Below are 24,010 nucleotides of genomic sequence, written 5' to 3' on the forward strand. Positions count from 1 at the left end.
TTGCCCAGAGTATGGCCAGGTGTTGTGGGTCAACCGTAAATGGGCCTGTTGCTGCTTCTAGGCTACTCACTCTACTCAAAAAGACTCATCCACTCAAATAGCCATCTCAAGCCTCTCCTCCACTCAGCGTGGCACAGGGCATGTCTTCCCTTAAATGCAGGGCAGCTGCAGTATTCTCCTTCCTCCGGCCTTCTGTTGTAGCCATCTTTGCTGTCAGCTCAGGTGGATGGGCGATCATGTCGGCCCCATTTTCTGCGACTCCCCAGAAAGAACACCAGTGAGTTGCCAATAAAGACTGCTTCTACTCCGTGTCGGTTATAGGTGTCTTTGGTCACTTAGGATGCTTCAAAGTCAAGCGGAAGCCATCGGCATTCCCAATTCAAGTAAAATATGTTTATAATGTGTATTTTTTTTGTAACCGCATGGTTGTAGTGAGTGTTGACCAAATTACCTGTAGATTTGTCAATAGTAGTATTAATATTTGCTCTACAACTAGTGATATTTATCGAAATGTAGCCATACTATCCCTTACTTTGCATTTAATATTTGATTCAGCTTCTTTGATGGTGTACACCTGAAAGGCTAAATCCAACAATTTATCCCTTAACCATTGTTTTGTAGACCTACTGCATTGGTCAAATTCCATAATTCTGTTTTTTAGTTTAGTTTCAGATGGTCATATCTGTAGCGCCCTCCCCAGCCTGGGTACTCGTGAATGGGTACGCCTCACACGGAGCCTGGTCTTGCATGTATTGCTCTACGTGTAACTGTGAACTCCACATTCTAAACATGAATTCCATTCACCACACCCAAACACTTATGTCACAGTTCTGCCGAGTCTATCAGGAGCCAAAAGGGTTCCATCATCGCTAATTCACAAGACACTATATTTGCCCTGTTGTTAAATAAATAAATGAAACTTTATTTTTTACAAATATAGGTACATTACAGCTCCTCTTAAAGTTGTCGTGTAGCTTTGACCAGGCATCCATGTCATATCCTCTGAGACTGTGGAGAGTGAAGAGAAGCGTCCATGACTGGGGTTGTAGGGACAGATGCAGTCAGAGGGCTCTCTACAGTCTCAATTCAGCTAGGCTGATCTAGAGTACAGACGAAAGGATGAGGCAGATGCCTGAACTGCAAAGAATCTTGCGTAATATTCTTTACAGGATGGTGAGCAGTCACAATTTTGAAGGGTTCAGCATCAAAGGGAGCATTAGAGTTGCGTTTTCTGTTATCGCATCAATACTCTATTTTCCTCATTGAAATTCGTGTTCTTGACACATCAGCGCTTGTATGCATATACTTTTCTCTTTTGTTTACAGAACAAGTCTGTTTGACAAATGTCACCATCTGTTGTAGCTGTTATATTGGTCCATTGTGGTAACTTTGTCATCATAACTCTCCCGAGCATGAGGGTAGCACGACTTTAACCTGCCATTGAATGCGCAGTTGACCTGTAAGCTTGAAGAGCAGCATGTAGAACTGACATCAGATCAAGCTTGATATTCAAGTTGATCTAAGAGCTCCCTGACCTGTTTTTTAGCTTCTTGCTTTATAGGATATTGCCTCTGAGCATTTGGTGAAACTTGTAACGGGATCACTTGGTGGGTTATATTCTTATCCCACCTGGCATGATTTTTGTATAATGCTGAAGCTAGGGCGACTGCCCACTCCTTTGCATATGTGTGTTTAGTATGTATAGGAACGAGGCTGGAGAAGGCTGGAAATGTTTTATTTTCTCCTGTTGGGTACTCCATTACGACTGCTGGTGGCCAATCTTGGTCAGCTAACAGGATGTCGTAACCAGATGATAGGTTCTTCCAAAAGAGACCTTTTAGTTTTCTGGGCTTGTACCCCTCGATCCGGGGTGTTATTTCATGTAAGTTATGTGGGATGCTCACCCTTTTATCTGGTGTTTCCACTGTGATGTAATCATTCATGTCCGCTGTCACCAGAATTTCTTTCAGGTTCTGGTGAGCTGTTTTTACTTCTGCCGCACTGTCTAGCATCGTCGGAGCCCATTCCGTGTTCAGAAGTTGTATCCTCAGAATTCTGGGCATGTCTGATTTTTAGGCCTGCAACTTTCTTCTTTTTAAACTAAGGTTTTGATTTTGGTTTGTCTTCTTTTTTGGAAGTATAGTCTTGAGTGTGATGCTTGTCTCTGGACTTTGTACGCTCTTCTTTGTGTTCTGACCGTCCTTCTGTCTCTGAGTTTTTCGTCGAGCCCTGAAAGGAACAAGACTAACGTGTGTCAGTATCCTGATACCTGTCAGGTTTCCTAATATTATCCCTATTCCTAAGGTTGTACTTTTTTCAGAGTGCTCCTGCGGAGGAGATCTACATCGAGATTGAGATATTTTTTCTCAAGTTTTTTTTGGTTTTTTTCCCACTTCTTTTTAGAAGAAGCAGTTGTCTGCTTAGAAATGTCCTCTTCAGGACTGCCCATCAGTTGTGGTTTTAAAGCTTTCCCACCCAAACTGTCTCTGCCTAATTCTGCATACGTAGTTTCAGTTATTTTGGGCAGTTTGTGTGGTTCAGTCTAATAGACTGAACTCCCTTAGGCGTTGGCGGATTGCCACTGACGCTGCTTCCCCTTTAATATTAGCTAGTATTATGGCTGATACCTTGTCATAGTGATTTAGTAAGTTCATTCCAAAGTTCAGAGCTGGTTCTGCTCCGTACTCGTTCTGTATTTGTATTAATACATCGTGTACCACACCTAACGAAGGGATACCATGAGTGCTGGTATAAATGGCAGCAAAGACTGAGACTGTACCCCAGGGGTACAATCCTCTAATTGTTGTGTTATCCCTATGGGCAAGCAGATTGTTAGCATTCGGTGTTTTTCAAATGGGGTAGTATCCGGGAATACTGCCTCTAACTGTTATTTTCTGAGCTACCCAGAATGGCATTTGTTCGCTTTTCGTGGGCATTCTGCCCATTACTGTGTGTAATGTTTGTGGAGTAATTTTAGTTGCTATTCCCTGAGATTGAGTTCCATTTGTTGCAACTATTGTTGGTTGGACTGTCAAAGTCCTCATGACGAATTGTGTAAAGTTTCTGTAGATTTTTATTAAATCTTTGTGTTGGATGAGTTAGTCCCTTTGTGGCATTGTTTCAATGTCAGGATGAAGTGTGTAGCCTGCTAATATCGGCCATGTTTCTCCTGGTCTTCCTAACAGAACAAGCCTTACTCTTCCTCTTACGCGGGGTAGGGCGCCTTTAAACCAGTATAAGTGTTCCGGGTACGTGAGTGGAATCTGTATGTCCTTGAACGGACCATATTCTGCTGGTACATCTCCGTCTCTATAGTAGTGACATGTTTGTGTTCTTGCATCTGCTGGTGGGAATGTAACCCACAAATAAAATATCTGTTTTGTTTGATTCATGTGCCTCAATCACGAAAGTTACTAAACCACCCCTAGCTTGTAAACCATTGTCTTAGAGTTTCAGGGTGATAGTATGTCTGAATTTAGGTGCAATTTCTATCGCACTTGCATCCTCCTAGTCAGTGAAGGGGAGTGCTTGCTGTAGTGGGTCTAAGACCGGGGTAACTTTTCAAGGAAACCAGGATAAGGTTTTTATTGCACAATTTTAGAAACACTGTGTCCTTCAAGCTTGATTAACCATCAGCCAATAAATAGGATATTTGCCTACTCAGCTGTGGCGGAGTTTGTGCCCACCCACTCCAGAAGTCTGGTGTTTTGTGAGTAGGGGTCTCTGAGAATAGCACGACTGAACTACTCAGACTACTGTTAAATAAGTGCCCAACCAACATTAGGCGCCATGCGGAGTAGTTCCTATATTACCCATGCAGGACCTGTGCGTTTGGATAACATAAACTGTAGGATTGGTGGCAGACTAACTCTGAGTACCCCCACCGAATATGTTAGCCTGTTTTGCATTAGCTAGCTCACGGTCGACTAGAATCTCCTCTTATCGGGGAGAGAATCGTTTCTGGCAACCTTATATCATGACCACCCTGATCCCCCAGGATCGTGGAAACAATGTACTACCTTTCGCTCAGTCACTCGTGCTCACTTAGTTCCCACTCAGAAAGTTACACAGAAGAAACAGTTGTGTGTCACAATAAGTATTTATTACACAGTTCTTCTAATGTAAAATAAATGTGCTGCAACAACCGTTAAAAAACAGTAGCAGAGATATATGATCAGCGAATAGAAAAGGATAGTACAGTTCTACCATTTTGCAATAGTCATGAACATATACATGAATATAAAATGCATGATAAAAGAAAGCGCGCGTACTCATATGATGCTTGTACAGATGCCCCTAAGTATACCTAGCATGTGAGTAGGTGTGAAGCCAAGCATCCCTCTAGGTTTAGTCTAACCCAGTTACCTGAAGTGAGAGTGTGTGGGACCCCGTCCTGGTCTCGAGTTGGACACCCCACAAGGGATGTTTAGACCCCTGTCAGCTGGAGCGTCTGCATGCAGGCGCCTCAGCGTCTCTGGTCAGTGTGCCAGCCTGGATGTCTCGGTTCCCTCTAATACTAGCAAGAGGTGCTATATTTATACAGAAAAGTATCTAGGGTTCCTTTGTCCCTTGTTTCTTTTATTAGCCAATGTTGGGTTTGAGGATGACGTATTTGATGAACCTTGTACGTAAACATTATGCAGGGGGATGTAGCCCCAACCTGGTTTCCAAGAACCCTTATGAATATTCATTCATACTGTGTCAGTCTAAAGATAAAGTCATAGGTCGCTATTGTTCAGGGAAACCCTCCTTCTGCACCCGGGTCAAGAACTAAGGAAAAGGTTCAATCCTAGAAAGGATTGTTACTGTATAGTGTTGGGGAGGTGATGTAGGTGAAAGGGTATGATGTTACCCGTGCCTATATTAGGGTACCTATATTAAACATAACAGAAGTACATGAATGGGTGCTTGTACTTTTGTCTTTTTGTGTTTCATGGTTGCTATGAATGAACTTTGACTCTTTAACCACTTCCATGCTAATGACAAGGTCAGCTCGTCATGCAGTACACTGGAGCTGTGCTTATGACGAGCTGACCTTGTCATGAACAATGGGATTCTGTAAATGTCAGCATAGGAGAGGAATCAGCCTAGCATCCAAGGTGTTAATGGCATCTATGTGACCCCTGTACAATCTTTAGTCTTCGATGTGATATGATGTGGGATGGGGCAATGGAACAGTTTATTGTATTTCTCCTCCTACATAATAATTATCGACGCACCGTCAAAGTAAACAGTTGTTCCATACCTTTTTAGGGCTCGCACTGCGACGCAATCGCGAAAGCCGGGCGGCGGTAGAGTTTGCCATCATTTCCGGAGGAAGTCAGAGGAAGTAGGCGGCAGTAGCGGCGGGAGACTCATCTGAGTCAGTGGAGTACTACACGAGACTCGAGTCTCTCATGGCTGCCACCGCGCAAAAGAGCATGATCGATTGCGGCGGCAAGCAGGAAATTCTGATATGAAAAGTAAGTGTGCCATCGATGTGCACTCTACCTGCCTCCAGGCTTCACCCCAGGCTGCTGGCACTCGACTCGTCTGGTCTCGGCCATCGACTCGAGTGCCAGCAGCCTGGGGTCAAGCCTGGAGGCAGGCAGAGTGCACATCGATGGCACACTTACTTTTCAAATCAGAATTTCCTGCTCGCCCGGCCTCCAAGAGTTCATTGCCCCCCCTGTGCCAAATTTGATAATTACAGGAGGAGTTCGGTGGCCGGCCTGTCACCTCCTGACCTCGACGCTTCCTGCCTTTTTATTAGTCTCTGTTGTGGGGGATCTCTGAAGGTTGTGTCCCACACAGTGTGAGTCTGAGAGTAAGTGATGTGTGTCTTTAAAAGGCACAACAAGCACGGCTCTCGAGACAACAGTGCCATTTAGCAGAATATATCACGGTCATCACTACCTGAAATGTGTCCAGATTGTCAGCAGCTGCCTGCGTCTAAGGAGTGTGACAGACTCGGGACCCATCCCCAGCAGTCTTTAGATTTTCCGCTGCAGCACTGTGACTCGTTAAACTTGGTAAGAGTAAAACATGAAAGCTGCTGCCATTTTAAATGTTCACGCTAAGGTCAGATTTGAAGTTTTATTATATAGCTGCCAAGGTTTCAGATTGCTACGTGTGACATTTTGATTTTGCTCGCAAAAAGTGTCACTCATATTTGTTGAAATGTCACTCATAATTGCACTAAAATTATAACAATGTCACACATAGCAATCTGAAACCTTGGCAGCTATGCTTTGGGTGGAAGCCATGAGGTGTGAGCGCCAGTTTCATGTCACTGCACAATACAGCCGGTTTTCACCACACCACAGACCCTGGGCTTAGAGGAGGGGTGCTCTGCATAGGATCTTGGGGAACTGTCTGCCACTTTTTTGCAGGCTCCTCAGTGGGAGATGTGCAGGGTGGTGAGGAACCGGGCATCAGTTACAGCATCTCACCAATGGTTTAAACCCCAGTAGTTTGTCCGAAAAGTGAAAACTGAGGTACTGGGTTTTTCAGAACCGGTACTGAACCGGCAACCCAGCGGTGCCAGGGTACACCCAAAGACCTCGTGTACTTTCCTGATTCAGACCACAGAAACTCAGTCTTCTAGGTGAAGTCAAGGATCGATTTTATTGGCTGCAACCAAGGTAACAAGAGTCCTAGAAGTACAACACACGAGATGTATGTTCTCAGGAGACTGCTCGAATTCACAAAACCAGGCTTCTCTTTTTATACAAAATATTCAGCTTCAGGCAAACATTCTTGAATTTACAATACACTATTAACATTTTTCGAGTACAAGGGAAAAGCAGAGTCATGATGACATGTCCATATTTCACTTCGTCCAGCCCAAAATAAATTACCCGGCAAGGTCTGGTATTTCCATCAGATATCAGTGGACCCCCAATAAAACAGGCACCTCCCCATCATAAAACAAGTGAGAGAAATGAGCAGGAAAGATGTGAGCAAGATTCGGCAGGGTGTGTGTGCGATCAGAAGGTTTTATGGCTTGTTGAGCCTTGATGCTATCTTGTTCGGCCACTGGAGAGGAACTGACCTAACAGGTTTGGCCTGGGGCAATGGTTCCAACTTGCACAGGTCATAGGAAAGTCGATTAAGGTGTACGTGTCCTTTTGGAATCGAATCCAGCTGGATTAAGGCCTATGTAAAGGGCAACTCACAAAATGGCTGGCATACACAAAATGGAAGCCAAGGGTTTAGAACGAAAATGACGATTTCGGGGTGAAATCGTCACTCGAATATGCTGAAAATGCTTGTACATGGTGTACTCGTCATTCTCGGTCTTTTGATACTAAATTCGTCATGTTACGATGAAGTTTTATTCTCGAGTCTGAATTACTACACGAGTTCAGAATTTTCAGAACCTCAAACCAATGGCATATTTAGAGCGGGGATTCCCAGCTGACATTGGAAAAAGCCATGAGTAATATTGAACATCTTATTAAAAAGTTAATTTATACCCAAAATAACTTTGTAGCAACATTAGGATAATGAAAGACTGGGCCCAAAAAAATGTATCTTACCTATACCATGCAGTTTGAATGCAGCTTTTTGATAACAGTCCAAAGGAGACTGCTGTATTAGGATTGTAACTTATGAACTGCAAATGACAAAAGGATTTCTGTGACCAAAGCAGTAGCCCATTGATCTATGCACATAAAATACAGTTCTGTGATCTGTATGATAAATGTTCTTGGCAGCACGGATGCTAACCCTCTGAGTTACTTTATGATGACTCAAAAACTGCCTCTAGACACAACCCTGATCTCTCTCAGCAGAAACATTAATCACCAGACTTATCTTGACATTTTTATTGTAGCCTGAAAACTACTGAACACACAAGCAACTCTCCAGCAGGTGCTTTTAAACCATAAGTTACTGCTATTATTTTCAAACACAGCGCCCCCTGTGGTCAGCGCCTGGTGCACTGCCTAGGAGGCAGAAGGTGGAGAGATGCACAAGGAGGCGCCATACAAATATATTTGCCTTTGCTTTGTTACAATATGTGCCGGAAAATAAAACGCACCGGGCCTTTTTTTGAAATGTGACTTAGCATTAAAGATGTGCTGACTTTTCACAATTTAAATGAAAATAGACCAGTGCTTTAATTAAATACCCCCTCTCCCACTTGTGATAAAGTTACTGGGAAAGCTTTCAAGTGCTCACCGTCCTTTTTCCCCAGCAACCTGCCCCCCCCCCACACCCCCAGGGGCGGCAATCTGAGGAATAGCCCCGGGCGCCACAAGCTCTAGCTACGCCCCTGATGACTGGTTTTTTATTTGTTGCAGCTTTATATAGCACCAAATAGATCCAAAGATATTGTACACTGGTCCCTCTCACCCACTTCTTGTGGCGAGGTTAAGGCATACTCGAGTTTGATTTTGGTGTGGTTACTTTAATACCTTCCCCCGTCCCAATGCTGTTTTCAATGCCATCATCCACCTTCCCATTATTGTTTTAAACCCCTCACCCCGCCACTATTTCCAGTTCTCCCCCACTATCCCTCTGTGGCTTTCTCAATTCACCCCCACCCCTCCTGCTGTTGCTTTTAAATCCCCAAAACCCTCCAGTTGTTTCTGTCAGACCTTCCCCTCTTACCTCGCCAGAAAAAACATCACCCGCTAGCCATCCCACCAGATTGCCTTTGACAATGCTTCTTTACTTAGATTTCTGCCGTGCTGCGCTTGGGCAGCATGCATTTCTGAGAATGACAGTCGGGCAACTAGCCCAGAGCGTGCTCGGAGTAAATAAATACAAGTAAGAGTTAGAGTCCTAAACAGCACGGACAGTGTGACTGACTCGAGACGGGGTGCTGCAGTTCCTCAATGCTGCTGTCTGTCAGACCAGAACATGTGCGCGTGGGACAGCAATGCACCGGACGTGTTCATATAGCTCTTTGCCACCGTCCCATATCGTTGTAAACCGGCTTTGCTGCATGAAGTGACTGTTCTGCATGCGGAAACCTAAAACCCACGTGCCTTTATTATTTATCGCTCTCTCTCCTTTATTGTTATTGATCTCTCCCTCCCTCTCGTTTGTTATTTATCCCTCTCTCTCCTTTATTGTTCGTTCTCTCCTCTCCTCTCCTCTCCTTCCTCCCTCTCCTCTCCTTCCTCCCTCTCCTCCCTCCCTCTCCCTCTCCCTCTCCCTCTCCCTCCTTTATTGATTTGACTGATCAAAGTGAACAACACTGCTGAAGTCCTGCTCACACGTTGTCATTGGTGCCTGAATCTTGTTTCCCGTGGGTCTCAGCCGGTCGGTCATCCCTTTGTTTTGAATCTGTGCTTTGTACATATGGATGCTGACAAAAAGGGGAGGTTCACAATAGGCTGCAGCATCAGTCATTTGTTGTGGGTAATTACAACATGACTGTGGGCTCTGTCACTGCTCATGCGTCCACGTAGCAAGACTAATAAGCATTTGCAATCCAATAGGTCTCGCATTACTGAAAGTTTGAGCTATTGGCGTTGCATCATTATTTGCAACGCCAGTAGCTCAAACTTTAACTACTGCGAGACCTATTGCATTGCAAATGCTTGTTATTATTTAGTGTAATTTTCGTATAGTGTTTCAAAGACTTGTGTGATTTTACTTATCGATTTTCTTTGACTCATATTCTTCATTGCATGCAGGCAGTATGACATGCACACGTTTTTCTGAGGTAAAGATTGACATTGCACATCCATCTCCACTGTCACTTGAAAAGGAAACTCAAATCTTTGCCGAAGATTTAGTCGACGATCAACTTCGTTTAGTGTCGATTTGCCTCAGCTGATGTTGCCGCTTGGCAATGTGAGAGTGCATAGAACGTTCAAACGTGTGGATGTCCATTTTGTTTTCCCGTCATGACTCACTTAGCTGTTCCTTCACCTTGCAAACCGTTAGAAAATGGTTCTCCTTTCAAGAGCCCTTGCACTCTTGTTCAATGGTGGGACATTTACTTTTTTGTGGAAACGAAAATCCACATGTAAAGCACAGTTTCTTTCCTTTGAAGACGTCACTTTGTGTTCTTCAGCTTTGTGTTTCTACTTAATTTTCAAGTTCATGACTGATTCACTCTCAGCACCTCTGGTCTCCATCTCAGCAGGTTGTCAATCAGCACGATCCTCAGCTCTGGCAGCCATGAGAACTGGTTCCAGACTAAGGGTTTGGCTCTGCACTCATTGTCTGAATGAATCTGACAGACATCCGTTAATAACACAGACACGTATAGCTTTTTCATCACTGAATTCATTGAACTTACAATATTTGATGAGTGGATCAGGTCTCTCAACAAATTAGTTTATTGCTTCACCAGCTTTCTGTCATTCCTGACAGAAAATGTATCTTTCGTAATCGATATTTGGCAATGGATTCAACTTGAGATTTAACTCCTCTTTGATCTGATGGTATACGAGTTAATCAGTTCGCAGCAGTTTCTTTATGACCTTTTACTTCTTCACCGGCAAGATTTTTGAGGTATTTAATAAACGGCTTGTCTGTTTCTTCCAGTGCATCGATGAAATCATCAAACGTTTTCTATCCAGGCAGTCTATCATCAATATTTTGCTTTTTGGCGGTATCGAAGGGAAGGGAAGGGAAGGGAAGGGTTCAAGAAGACAGCGCCACATCTTGTGCTCTTTTCAGCAACCATTGAAAAATTCAATTCTTTCGACTGCTGCTTGCAGCCTTGCAGTCGGTCCGATGGGATTCATCAGCCTCATAAGCACATCCCCTGTGCTTCAGCTTGGGTTGTCGCCTGGTGCTAAAGTTAGGTGGCTCTCTTTACTCTGGTTCTGATAAGCGTGATCGTATTCTCTATATACTTGATTATCACTGCCTCTAATGTTTATCTGCCTTTTAACATTTCTTTGCCTCAGAAATGTTTCCTCTTTAAGCACTTCATTGCACTTGACTATCAGTCTTTAGTGCTTCTCTGTGCTTGTTTGTCACTGCCTTTAGCTATGTCTTACTATATGATTTATAGCTCAGCGTTGCGCAGTTTCTCTTTCACAGCCTTACTAGCAGGTTTCTGTCCAGCGATGAGTAAACTTCTTAGTGAGGCTTTTGTTGTTTTCAAATGCTTCACACTGGCTGGAGTGGCATAAGCCAAACGTTGATCTTCACTTTGCCTGAAGTGCGTGTGGCACTCACCAGCAGTTTGTTGGACCACAGAAAGCTCTCTGGGAGGGCACTGTCTGTCTTCAGGTTATGTATCCCTTACAAGCCGCTACTTATAGCATCCTCCCCAGCCTGGGTACTTGTAAATGAGTACAACATCCACTGAGCTTGGTCTTGCACTTCTTCATTGTCCTGCGGGTAACTGTGAACCCAACATTCTAAATATGAAAACATGAACTCTATTCACCACACACAAACACTTGTGTCCCAGTACTACGGAGTCCACCAGGAACCAAAAGGGTCCCATTATCACTAACTCACATTACACTACAAAATCCAACAATGTTCTGAGAAAACACGTGAAAGGGAATGACACTGATGATCTTGCTAAATCATTAGGACGGTCGATAGCCAGTTCCAATTTGTAGTTTCATCTTGATATTGGACATGCATACCAGATGATTCTGCATCGTCTGTCAATTAGGGGAGTTAAAATAATCTTAACAGAATAATTGTGTAAGTCAGTGATGGTTTTATATACTACAACTATTTTTTAACTCTTTCTTCTTTGATAGATCAGGGTTATTAACGAGATTTAATGTCTAGTTAATTCTAGAACATCTGAAATATTTTTTCCGTATCCTTTATTTTCCAGTTTGTTTTCTTAACTTCTGGATCATGCTAATGGAATGTCTGGTGCAAAACATTACCAACCATAGGTAAACAGCCTTTTTCAGTGTTTTAATTGAACTACTTCTCAAGATCCAAAGCACGGAAACTTTGGTATTGTGTTGACATCTTTTTCTCCTTTCTGTACTGTTGTCCCACCTCTTGATGCAATAGAGGAAATTATTTTCTTTGCTTGTTGAGGTTTAACAATTCGGTAAGATTTTGCTTTGAACATATGTATGGTTTCATCCTCTGTACAGCTATATAAAATAGTGTAGAATAAATGTAGTGCAAATTGCACACTCCATATTGCGCTTGCATTGCAGAGACATCTTAAAATAAAGTTGACAAGAATGCTGCCCACAGCGGCTGCAGAGAACTAGAAGCAGTGCACTTGACCACTAGAAACTAACACAGGTTGGTTTTACCAAATGGCATTCCTATTCCACTCTAGGACGTATTTATCAGCTGACTCCAACAATAGTGCTCGAGAGAGATCAACACAAGTGTTTTACTAAAGAGACATGCATGGATGAGGATTTCTGGTTTTAAACCTGAAGTCCAACAATCCATTTTAAATACTCCATTTGACAAAGAGCATCTCTTCGGGCCTGAAGTAGATAAGGCATTGGAAAAAAGGAAGAAAAATACGGAAGCGGGTAAGTAAATGGGAGCCCTGCAGTCTCCTTCTAATCGTTGCTCCTTTCGTTGCTCCTTCTATCGTGGGGGGTCCAAGACCACGACTTCAGACAAAACTGCTGCCTCGTACAAAGGCAACAATCAATCCTCCTCCTCCTCCTCAAGAGGCTTCTTTAGAGGAGGATACAGAGGTAACAATGGCAAAGATAGTGGCAAAGGTTCCACACCACATAATCCCCTCTCCTCCCCCCAACAAGCAGTGACTTAGCTACACTTCCCCCTACCATTTAACACCTGGCTATTAATTCACCACCTTCCACTCCGTCAAAACTCTTTCTAGAGAAAAGGCAACAATTAGGCCCACGTTTGACCCTTTGACTTCTGATTCCAGAGTATATTCCATCAAAGTAACCCTGTAACGTACCTTCTGTGCGAGTGCTTCTTAGATAGCTGTACCCTTTCCTATGATGCACTACTACATTAATAATTATAATGTACATTGCTTAAACGTTATGCATAACCTTTCCTAACCCTCAGAAAGAGTGCTGTTGCATAAAATGAGATCAAATTACAGTGACATTGTGTATCTTGAAAGCTTATTTTGAGTTAATGACTAATGTACCATTAACATTTTTTGTATATACTACGTGGGTATTTCAAGCAAGATGTAAATACCATAAAGATATGGACCATTTAAACGAAAGTTAGGATTGTCATTCAAGGTGGCTGCTCCCTTTCAAATGTACGGGAAAGGCAGCACCTCTTCCTTTAAAAGTTAGTTATTTCAATAATTGCACATGAAAAACATGTTTTTGTCTCTCCTTAGCTGATTCATAGAGAATATTAATGGCTGAAACTTTCAGAGATTCGGTGTTAAAGTCTGAAAAACTGTCTTGTACTTTGAGTTTTCTTTTTTATAAAAAATATTGTGAAACAATTTTATACAAATTACGTATTTTCTTTCTTTAATTTCTGTTGATGTAGGTACCAATGGAGGTGTTACTTTCGTGGGTCTTATTGTAAGCTTTCTTGGTGGTTTGGCTGTGGGATTAGCCTACTTTATTTCCCAACTGCTTTTCGTGCCTGATCTGGAAATTGCAGTTCCCCAGTGGCCTTTAATTCTGTATGGAGCATTTGCTGGGCTCTTCGGATCAATGATAGATTCTTATATAGGGGCTACAATGCAATATTCAGGTATGGTATATTCTTCCTATACAACATGTGTGATTGAATATGAAATGTCTTACGTTTTTTATTCATTTGTTTCTGCTTTTTAAATATTATTCCAGACAAGACTGAGACGATAAAGTTCATGCACATACAGTGGTCGCTGATGGGAATAAATTAGCAGTAAATGTTGTTGCTCCTTTAAAATATGTCATACTTGGCATGAGATCCATTTATAAGACAAATATGTGTACTCTTTTTCATTGCCACCATATTAATTCAGGCCCTACTATTCTTTCTGCAATTTGATGGTGTTGCAGCGGGTCTAACATAAAACCCTTTACCTGTGTCACTAAACCAGGAAACTCTAACCATTCACTCATCGGTGGGGCCCATAATGCCGAAAAACTGCACACGTTCACACAGTTCCTGAATCAGTGATAAGTAGATGATCTGAAAGACATGCGGGGTACCTTTTTAACCTACTCCAATGATTATATACATTAGACTTTAACAGCTGTCAGTTCTGAAGCATCAAGGTACTCCGCTATTTGCTCGATTGACCAACTAGTAGGAATCAGTTAATGGCAATTCAGTCCAGCTCAATCATAATTTAAAACCTTCAACATTAACATTTATTTGTCATGACTTAGTTCTAATAACCACAGACTCGAGTTGAATTTTTATAGGATTTTATCTAAATTATTTAACGATATCTCAAAATCAAATAGAATTTATTAGACAAGTACATCTAAGCATTATTTAACACAGTTAAGCATAGGAAAATTAGAAATGGAAAATACTCATTACTTCTTGGCCATAGGGCGATGATGAGAATGGTTCACCAGAAAATGGATAGGTTCCCAAACTGACTGTCTGTCCCTCTAACCTCCTCTGACGTATCCCTCCCGAGATAGGTTTCCCGCAACGGTCTCGTTCCTTTTCCCCATCAAAGTACATAGTCCAAAATTTTCAAAGTCTTTTGCACCATAAAAGAAAATAGTCTCAACTGACAGCATGTCGTGCTGAGTAAAGGTGCGGAAAGTCAAGACCGCATATCACAAAAATCATGAAGCAGCATGAAGAAGAGGAACCTCCTCGTCATAAGTACAAGCTCTTTTATACCCTTTCACTAATTTTCTATACCCAAATTGAAACTTTTAGGGGACACATTCAATTTTGATTGGTCCATTGGAGCGGTGGTGACGATCACCTCATTGTCCTCCTAACTCAAACCAGTTCACAAATCCCTGAATCATTATGAACTTTCACATGACTTCACACATTTTTCATTCACACGGTTTTAAAATTCTTTCATGGTCAAGTCTCTGTCCATCCTCTGGAACACAGTTCTCTCCTCTGTTCCCATGCTTTTGGAATAGTCTTTCTTGGCACAACTCCTGTGACAGGTCAAGCTGGCTTTGACATCTCGCACTCCGGGCATAGCCCATACACTTGTGACTGAACATCCATTCTGAGCATGTGCAGAGGGCATCTTTATTTTCTTTTGCGCCGTCGCATTTCACATCAGCCATTTTTTAAACAAGGCCTAGCAGGGTCGAATCTGAGCTAGTACGAAAGCAAACATAACAGAAATTAGATATAGAATATAAGCCCTTCTGTTTACCGCCCACCATTCTAATTACCCATGTTAGGTATTACCTAGCGATAGCAACATTCAAACCGATTATACTTACCATCTGCATTCTTTGCCACAATACAATTCTACTACAGACAAAAATACATGTACTTTACTCTTCTTTTCTACGTAATCACATACCTATATTAGTTTGATTCACATTTTATTAATTAATTACATTTTTGCAATATAGCAGTTAGTTTCCCATGTGTAATGTCTAAATAAAAGGTGCATTTGTTGATTAATATACATGCATCACACAGTTAATAATATTACAGTTATAAGGGAATTAACTTTGAAGGGAGTACAGCATTTTTTGTATTTCCCATGCTCCATCAATGGCCACAAACGTCGCCCATTTATTAATTGAATAGTCCGTATATGAACCATTAAGCCTGGTTAAAATAAGATACTAATGTAGACCACTGGAAGGAAAGCAGCAAAAGAGGGTACCTTACTGTAGATTTAAAGATATAAGTAATTTATGTTGGTACATTAGTTACACCCTGATACATTGGATCCACTATGATTACTGGGACTGATTTTTGTACATATTATATGAAATTAGTCTGTATTGCCTTGAAGATTCCATTTCTCTTTTAAAAACTCAGAACCTTAAATACAGATTTAATGTGCATAATCGAGCTGTTTTACCTGCTGGAAAGGCAAACGTTTTAGCCACTGTTATTTCACGTTTGATTCTCAGCTTACTGTATTTATCAGGAATGTTGTAGCTAGAGAGGTCATTAAACAAAATTTCTAACTTTGAGAGGGTTACAGTGCCTTCCACTAATACTCATATTCAAGATCTGATCCTTTGTCTTTTATCATTCGGGGGACTGGGGTTGCATGTCCATTCATTTATGTCATTCAATTACTAAATGTTTTTATCAATTTTGAAATCGTGCTTTGGTTCACATGCTCTGTCTATACTAGCTTATTGGTTTAGTGTAAATTATAACTATTATAACTTGAAAGATTTTCATAGATCAGTAAAGTAGATACAGTATCAGAGTGGACATCTCACTTCTATTTATGATAACAATGGATCTGCATTGCTTTTAAGTTACAGGATTACATTTAATAGGCTGTGCCTATATCCTAAATAGTTCAGGTTTTTTTCAGCTTCTAATTTGTGATGTTGACATTCGTAAAGTTGAAAGCTTTCAAGTTTGAGAATACTGGGCTTACAAGAAGTATACCATGTTACATCCAGGTATTCCACATGTTACCCATGGTACAGAAGGAGGAAATGCCATCATTCGTGCTGTACATATAAAGCATTGCAAATATCAGGTTTCCATCTCTCCAAAGCATTAAATCATCCATCAGCAGAGTGAAACACTCTACTACAGAAATCAACAATTAACTCTAACACATGCATTCTGCCATGGCGGCATTTCAGCGAAGACCGTAGGCAACAGAATTCCTGGTGACTGCAAATGAGGAAAGTTTTTACATTAGATCTGACTGGGGTAGAGATGTCCTTTCATAGGAAAGTCTGTGAACTCCAAGACTGCAGTTGGAATGGCAATATACGTATTTTGGAGGTTCCAGAAGTGGCCGAAGAGCATAGTATTCTGTTTCTTGCTTCCTTCAGGAATCGTTACAAACCAAGTTCTCACATCTATTAGAACTTCAGAGAACACACTGAGCGCAAATGCATAATCCACACAGGAAAGAGGCATCCAGCTCTGTAAAAACACATGCGTTTTGCCACAAACGGGGAATATAGATCATACAGCTGACCAAATAGATGGCCCCTTCTCCTGTGAGGGTTATAAGAGTCTTATCTCCACCAAATCAGTGATATTCCCCCGCACTCAGGCAACAGCCCCTGAAGACTTTCACTTCCCACTGCAATGGTTCACTGACCCGGTGCGCTATCTCTGGATCCAAATACATACAGACCTAGTGTCCCGGGAAAATTATAGTCGTGCCATCACAAAATTGGAGGACGACATTGCTCGTTGGATTCGCCTCCCCCTCTCCCTTCTGGGCAGGATCTCATTGATGAAAATGGTTGTTCTTCCACGCTTTCTTTTCCTTTTTCTCAATATACCTATAGTCTTGCCAGTTAAATTTTTCAAACATCTTCGCTCGTTGCTCATTAAGTTGGCCTGGGCCAATAAACAAACCCCGGATGAGCTGGAGCCTTCAGGTTCTGCCCTATTCGATGGGTGGGCTGGGTGCACCGGACTTTGACCTTTACTACCAGGCAGCACATGCATATTTTTGGCTGCACCAGCAGACCCCCTCACAACATTTGCATATAGAGCGCATTACACACGCCCCAGCCCATTTGGTGACTGCTCTGTTTCATCCACCAAGTAGGTACACTACCACACTAGATTCGATCAATTCCACGATTCATGTCTGGCATAACCTTCTAAATAGACAAACGGTTACTATGCTGTACTCACCTACTACTCCAATAGCCTGGTGCAGATGGTTGCCAACTCTAATATCTCCAGATATGCTTACAGTACTTAGTAATTTGGGATTGGACACGATAAGAGACTTCTTTAATGACAGTAGAGGTAGAAACTGGACAGACCACCTGGAGAGGAATCCACGACCCTTGCCACTGGCTACATTTCATTACTTCAGAGCCCGGGGTGCATTAAGAGGTATGTTAGGAGACGACATGCTGGAGCCCCGGGAGGTACACTCATTCACCACATTGCTTCGAGCTCAATCCCCTAAACGCCTGGTAGCAGGAATATACTCACAAACACTGGAATTGTATAGGGATCGACATAACTAGGCCAAGCTAGAATGGCAGACGGATCTGGAATTGATTATAGATGATATGTGGCGATACTGCTGCGAGGCAACCAAACGTATCTCGCTCAATGGCCGACATGGGCTTATACAGTTTCAAATTTTGAACCGCGTCTATAATACGCCGGTTCGCCTACACAGATATGGGCTGTGTGATGCACCTACCTGTGAGCTCTGTGGAGCCTTGAGGCCAATTTCTTACACCTCGCATGGCTCTGTCCACCCATAGCGAACTACTGGATACATATATTTGCAGAACTTTACACAATAACACTGGTAGACCTGAGTCCTGATCCCCTATTGGCTCTCTTAGGCTACTCCAAAACAATACAGAAACCCATTGAGCGTTTGGTAGATATGGCGCTGTTGGTTGCTAAGCGAGGCACCCCTCCCACATTGAAACAATGGTCCAGAGATATGCTGTATTGTAATACGCAAACAGAAATATATAGTGAGCTCCTCCCGCCCAGAAACCGTCCGAAGAACTTTTGGAGCCTATATGCCACTTACATTGAGTCTCGAACGATGGCACACTTAGTAACACCTCCTCCTGCGGAGGGGAGTCCACTGCCGCGCCAGACGTAAAAATCCCCCCATGGTGCTTGAATGTAGCTACGAAAGAGTGTGATACCAGTGATGTAACACTGATCTTGGAGAAAAGTTCTTGTTGTTCCTTGGCGAATTGCTTGTATTGGAAAGTCAAGTATTGTATGATTTTATTATTATATGTGAATTGTCGTTGTGGTCGAGGATTCTTTGCATTCCTGCCGGGAAGGAAAATTGCGCTAATTAAGTTCTTGATTTTTTTCATTATTACGTTACAATGCGAGCATTTCTTTTTCCTTTTTGTATTTTGTCTGTATTGTATTATTGAAATGAGTAAAATAAAATAATTTTAAAAAAGAGTCCTATCTCCACCTATTACTTATAAGACGCACATTTCTGGGACTTCACCCACTGCCAGACTCCTGGAACAGGCAATAGTAGGGGTGTCAATGGGCAGTCACTCAAAAGTGGACACCGATGCCTTGGAACACTTTTTACTCATGCTTGCAGAAACATTGATGGCTATCTCTGCCACACAGGACCCCACACAGGATACCTGAAGGTCTCCAGGTCAACAAACAGAATTTACATGGCACTACTGTATGCCGATCTTCTATGATATATGTCCCTACTTGAACCAACAATGCCCACAGTGTAAAACATTCTACTGTCACCAAATATAATTGTACACTACTATTTCCCTTTATAAGTGTTATATAGATTCTGAGATGCCTATAAGCTTCTCTGCAAATTCGTTCTTTCCTCCTACCCAGAGCGGAATGCATGCTGCATGTGTACTTCCTCTTTTGTGTCAGTACTTTGATTGCAGATAATTCTATTCAAGAGCCTAACCTTGCATTGAATCATTTGGGATATGCACAAAACTATCCAGCACATGTTTGGGCATCCTAGCAGGAGAAATGTAAGAAATTACTACATTTTGTATTCTGTATCAAATGGGAGCAAAGCACTCTTACTTCTCACACCATTAACAATAAACTCAAGAATATGAGGCCCAGTGGTAGAAAGTGGAAAAGGAATTGGGTTCAGAGATAAAACAGACACTGTATTCCACCCTGGACTCATTTCGTCTATTGCAAACTGTTGTCTGCAGGGCTAGTGGGTATTTAAATGGTGTTTGTGATATCTTAGTAATCTGCCATGAAGGTTCTGCATCACACTGTAACAGAAAATGTATACACCTCAATGATATATCTGTGTATCCCACTCTTTGTACTTGGGTGTGAAATGTTACTCCTGAGATTAAACCTAAAAGATGACTATCTTAAATAAACGTTCATCAACACCCCTGTTTGTAAGATACCAACCTTAAGCTTTGTCACAATGTACTCTCTGCAGAAGATAAGTGACCGTTTCTGCCTGACCATTGTTCCTCTGCAAGGTAATTGGCAAACGGTGATATTCTGTGATTCTTCTCTAAGCAACTCACATGCATTACTAGAAATCTGAATGCCTTACACATAATCATATATGCATAGCATGTGTAACATAGTCTGTCTGAAGAGTTCCTTCTGTGCTGTTAAAGGATAACCTCAAGTGCAATGCAACAATCTTTACGGTCATTAGGAAAATTCTACTATATGTTCAGAAAAGTTCAAAGTTTGTTTTACAACACTACTCAACTCATTATTCCCAAATGTCCTCCAGACAAGCTCCAAAGTCAGCAAATGTTCTTTGCAAAAGAATGTTTAGATCTATGTATCTAGGTCTTAGTTGCAGCAAGATAGGATCATGATTGTATAATGATTGTAAGCAAAGGGAAACAGGGAGGACATTCTAACTTGATATCCTCAATGGCTGCAACTTGCTCCAAACTCAGTTAATTGTATGTTGAGAAATGTTCTCCAAAGTTGCATAGTGCATTCTCCTGACCAGCAAAGCCTCACACCACACAATGCTGAAACTTTGCATAGGCCATCGGCCTACCGTCTCCTGAGATGGATTTGACATGAGTTGGTTTGGGGTATCAATTCCACCACATCGCTGCGAGCCATGTCTTCTGACCTCCTTCAGGACCAGGAGAAACAATATCTTTGCAGACCTACAGCTTCCATCATGATTGACAGAAGTGAGAAAAGCCCTTGACAGAACGAACAAGTGACCTAAATGAAGCGGAGATCAGTGATGTGAATACATTCCTGCTGGCTTCCAAGGCCCTGGGTGATGCTGGTGTGCCTGTATAATTTGGAGACTAACCTAGCTGTTAGAACACACCTTCTGTGTAAAGTATTTAAGGAAGGGGAGCAAACTAGATCCTTATGGGATGAGTTCAATAGGGCTGTCATCTCTTTGATTAAAATCCAGGAAAGCCCTATTAGCCCGTGCCAGTTAAAGATTGATATTTTTGCTTGACTCCACCATGAATATACTTTCTAAGGTGTTGGCAGCTAGATTAAGGAGAGTTATTACAGTGTTATTTCACCCATCAGATGTTGGATTTCGGCAAGATGCCCTGAAGTCATATGCTCCACACTTTTCCTTGTCAAAGCTATGGTAACCAGGAACTTTTCTTTGTACCAACCCTAGATGATGATAAGGCATTTTACAGGGTTGAATTGGAATATTTATTCAGAACATAGTAGGGCTGGACTAAAGAATGGTTTCATTGATGACATTAAATGGGCAAATCGGCCACAGACAATTGTGGAGGTTTCCTGTCAGATTCGTTCAATAGAAAGAGAGGTACACTACAGGGATGCCTTCTGTTGCCACTGTTCTTTCTTCTGGGCCTAAAACGTCTTATTATTTTCATGACACAATCCGGCAACATTCATGAGATCTCTATGCTGAGTAGTCTAGTGAAAGCTCTTGTGTATGTCTCCTAATCTTATTGAAACCACAGTGTTCATATGGTAAAATGGAGGTAGCACCTACATTTAATAGCTTGTAATGTTTCACCTTGCTATCTCTGCATCTATATACGTGTCCTATGTAATTGCCTATTACAAGTGTATGTGTGTGTATATATAGGTATAAATCGGCACATATTTACTATATAGTTGGTCTGTATACTTGCTGTTGCTCTTTCAACACTGATTGGGGCATCAACTAATCACTAGCCCAACTAACAAAACAGGAATATTGGACTTATAATTACCAGCCTCAGGTGGCATGACCTACATAACCCCATATACGTTACTTAGATCATTCTATTAAAGATTTCTAGATCACACTGAAGAACAATTGGCCCTCTATGTACAAAAAGGAAATGTTAATCATTAAATACTGAAGCATCACTGAAGATTGATTTAAAAACGTTTTCGTTCTTCAACTAGGAATCCTCACTTTTCAAACTGGAATTACCAAAGCAAAAATGGTACAAACATAGTTCATTGATAAGGTATTGTATTGTAATTGCATTTATATAGCGCTTACTACCCCTGACGAGGCGTCGAAGAGCTTTTTCGGCAGGTAGCACGCTACTCCGGGACCCACAGAGGATAAGTGTTGAATTAGTATAGTGAAACATGCAAGTACATTTTAAGTGGTGGATAGGTTAATCAGTTATTTGGATTTGGAATGATAGCAGAAGGATAGAATAGGACAAAGGTTTGTATTTATTTATCGCTCGCTTGTTGACGCATGCTATTCAGGGAGCCTATAGAGGATTAGTGGTGAATTAATATGGTGAATTAATATGGTGAAATATGAGGTAATTTCAGTGGTGGATATTAGTCTGTTACTTTGAGTGAGAAGGATAGCGGATAGATAAAAGGGGAAGAAAGATTTGCATTCATATAGCACTTGTTACCCCTGATGGGCGTTGAAGCACTTTTCTGGCGAGTAGCACGCCACTCCGGAACCCATAAAGGATTAGTGTTGAAAATTAGTATAGTATAAATATGAAGTAATTTGAGTAGTAGATATGTTATTCAGTTATTTGGGCAGTATATTAGTATAGTTGAATATGGAATATGGAATTTGAGAAGTGAAACATGTTAGTCTGTTAATTTTTATTGAAAAAGGATAATGGAGGGATAAAAGAGTGAAGGATTTTTTTTATAAAGTCTTAGCAGTAGGAAGAGGCTTTTGGATGAGTAAAAAGGAGTTTTGGAGGGAAGGAGTCAGAGGGCAGCATTTCTGGCCCTAGTCCCGACCAGTCTCAAACAGGCCCAAACAGGCAACTACCCTTGTCCTCTCCACCCTTAAAAGGCCCAAACAGGCAACTACCCTTGTCCTCTCCGCCCTTAAAAGGCCCAAACAGGCAACTACCCTTGTCCTCTCCGCCTTTAGCCTCGACGCCCGGGCTGAGACGCCCTAAGCCTGGCCTTTTTTGTAGCCCTAGTAATCAGGTGACCCTTTCAGCCAATGGGAACCCTAGCACTAACACTATCCAATCACAACACTAGCCCTAGCATCTAGAACCAATAGGAGACCAGGACCTTGCAGCCAATCTCAATCCTAGTCCAAGCACCCAATCAGTTCAAAAACCCTGATCTCTACGTCCAATAAAGGACTTAGCCCTACCACTAGTCCCAACCCAAGTCAAAGCAGCCAATGGTACAGGTAGCCCTAGTCCCTACTTCCAATAGAAAGCCTAACCCTACTCTTAGTCCCACAACTGGTCCAACAACCAATCACACCAGAAGCCCTAATCACTACTTCCAATTAAAGCTGTAACCCTAGCCCAAGTCCCACCCTACTCCCAACAACAAATAACATAGGAAGCCCTAGTCCCTACTTCCAATAGAAATCCTAACCCTAGCCCCAACCCTGCAATGATTGATTCACAGACTGAGAAACCAATCAGAACCCTCAAATACCCAACCAATGAGGACATTAGCCCTAACCCAATAGAAACACCAGGTACAACCACCAATCAGTGTACACATGTGCCAACCACTAGCACACCATATAAGGTCCCAGCAACCTCAGACAAGGTTTGCTGGCCAGGGAGTTGGAAACTGCTTGCTCCTGTTCAGAATCTCCTAGGAGACAGACAGGCTCAATCCACAACTTTGGACTTCAGCAGGTAAAGGCTTCACTAACTCGAAATCTAACAATACTGTTTGAATAAAGCTTTACTCCCCCTGCTGGCCAAAAAACGAAGTGCACAGGCCCCAGTAAATACAGTTTCAACAGCTCACAGAAGCACCCTATGATGTAGAAAATCCCTGTTGCTGGGGGGGGGGGGGGAGACGGGGGGCTGGCCTCACTGGCTTGTGAACACAAAATGCAGGCTGGGGGTGCACTGTTTGAGCACACAGGCCTAAGCACAGAGCAATGGAGAAATTTGGAGGGAAAACAGATTTGTCACCTAGGAATGAGTGGGACAAACTACAGAGGTTGGACTGCAAATCCCACAATTCAACACACTAAATGAAGGTAATCATGGGCAGGGAAAACCACACATTTAAAACACAACACAGTTGATAAAATATGCAATTACAGGCAGGCTAAAATTACAATTTTTAACTGTAACAACCACAGGCATAGACAGTAAACACA

At 42.1% G+C, this 24,010-nt stretch overlaps 1 protein-coding gene across 1 annotated transcript in view; it reads left to right on the forward strand.

The window, feature by feature from the left end:
* Positions 1 to 24,010, forward strand: part of TMEM19 (transmembrane protein 19) — a 174,161-nt gene that overhangs the window by 144,968 nt on the left and 5,183 nt on the right. Inside the window, exon 6 of the mRNA XM_078673924.1 lies at positions 13,390 to 13,599. Coding sequence (XP_078530050.1) covers positions 13,390 to 13,599 — 210 coding nt within the window. The remainder of the gene's footprint in view (positions 1 to 13,389; positions 13,600 to 24,010) is intronic.

This window comes from Lissotriton helveticus, chromosome 1_1, assembly GCF_964261635.1.
Source record: "Lissotriton helveticus chromosome 1_1, aLisHel1.1, whole genome shotgun sequence".
Classification (NCBI taxonomy): Eukaryota; Metazoa; Chordata; class Amphibia; order Caudata; family Salamandridae; genus Lissotriton; species Lissotriton helveticus.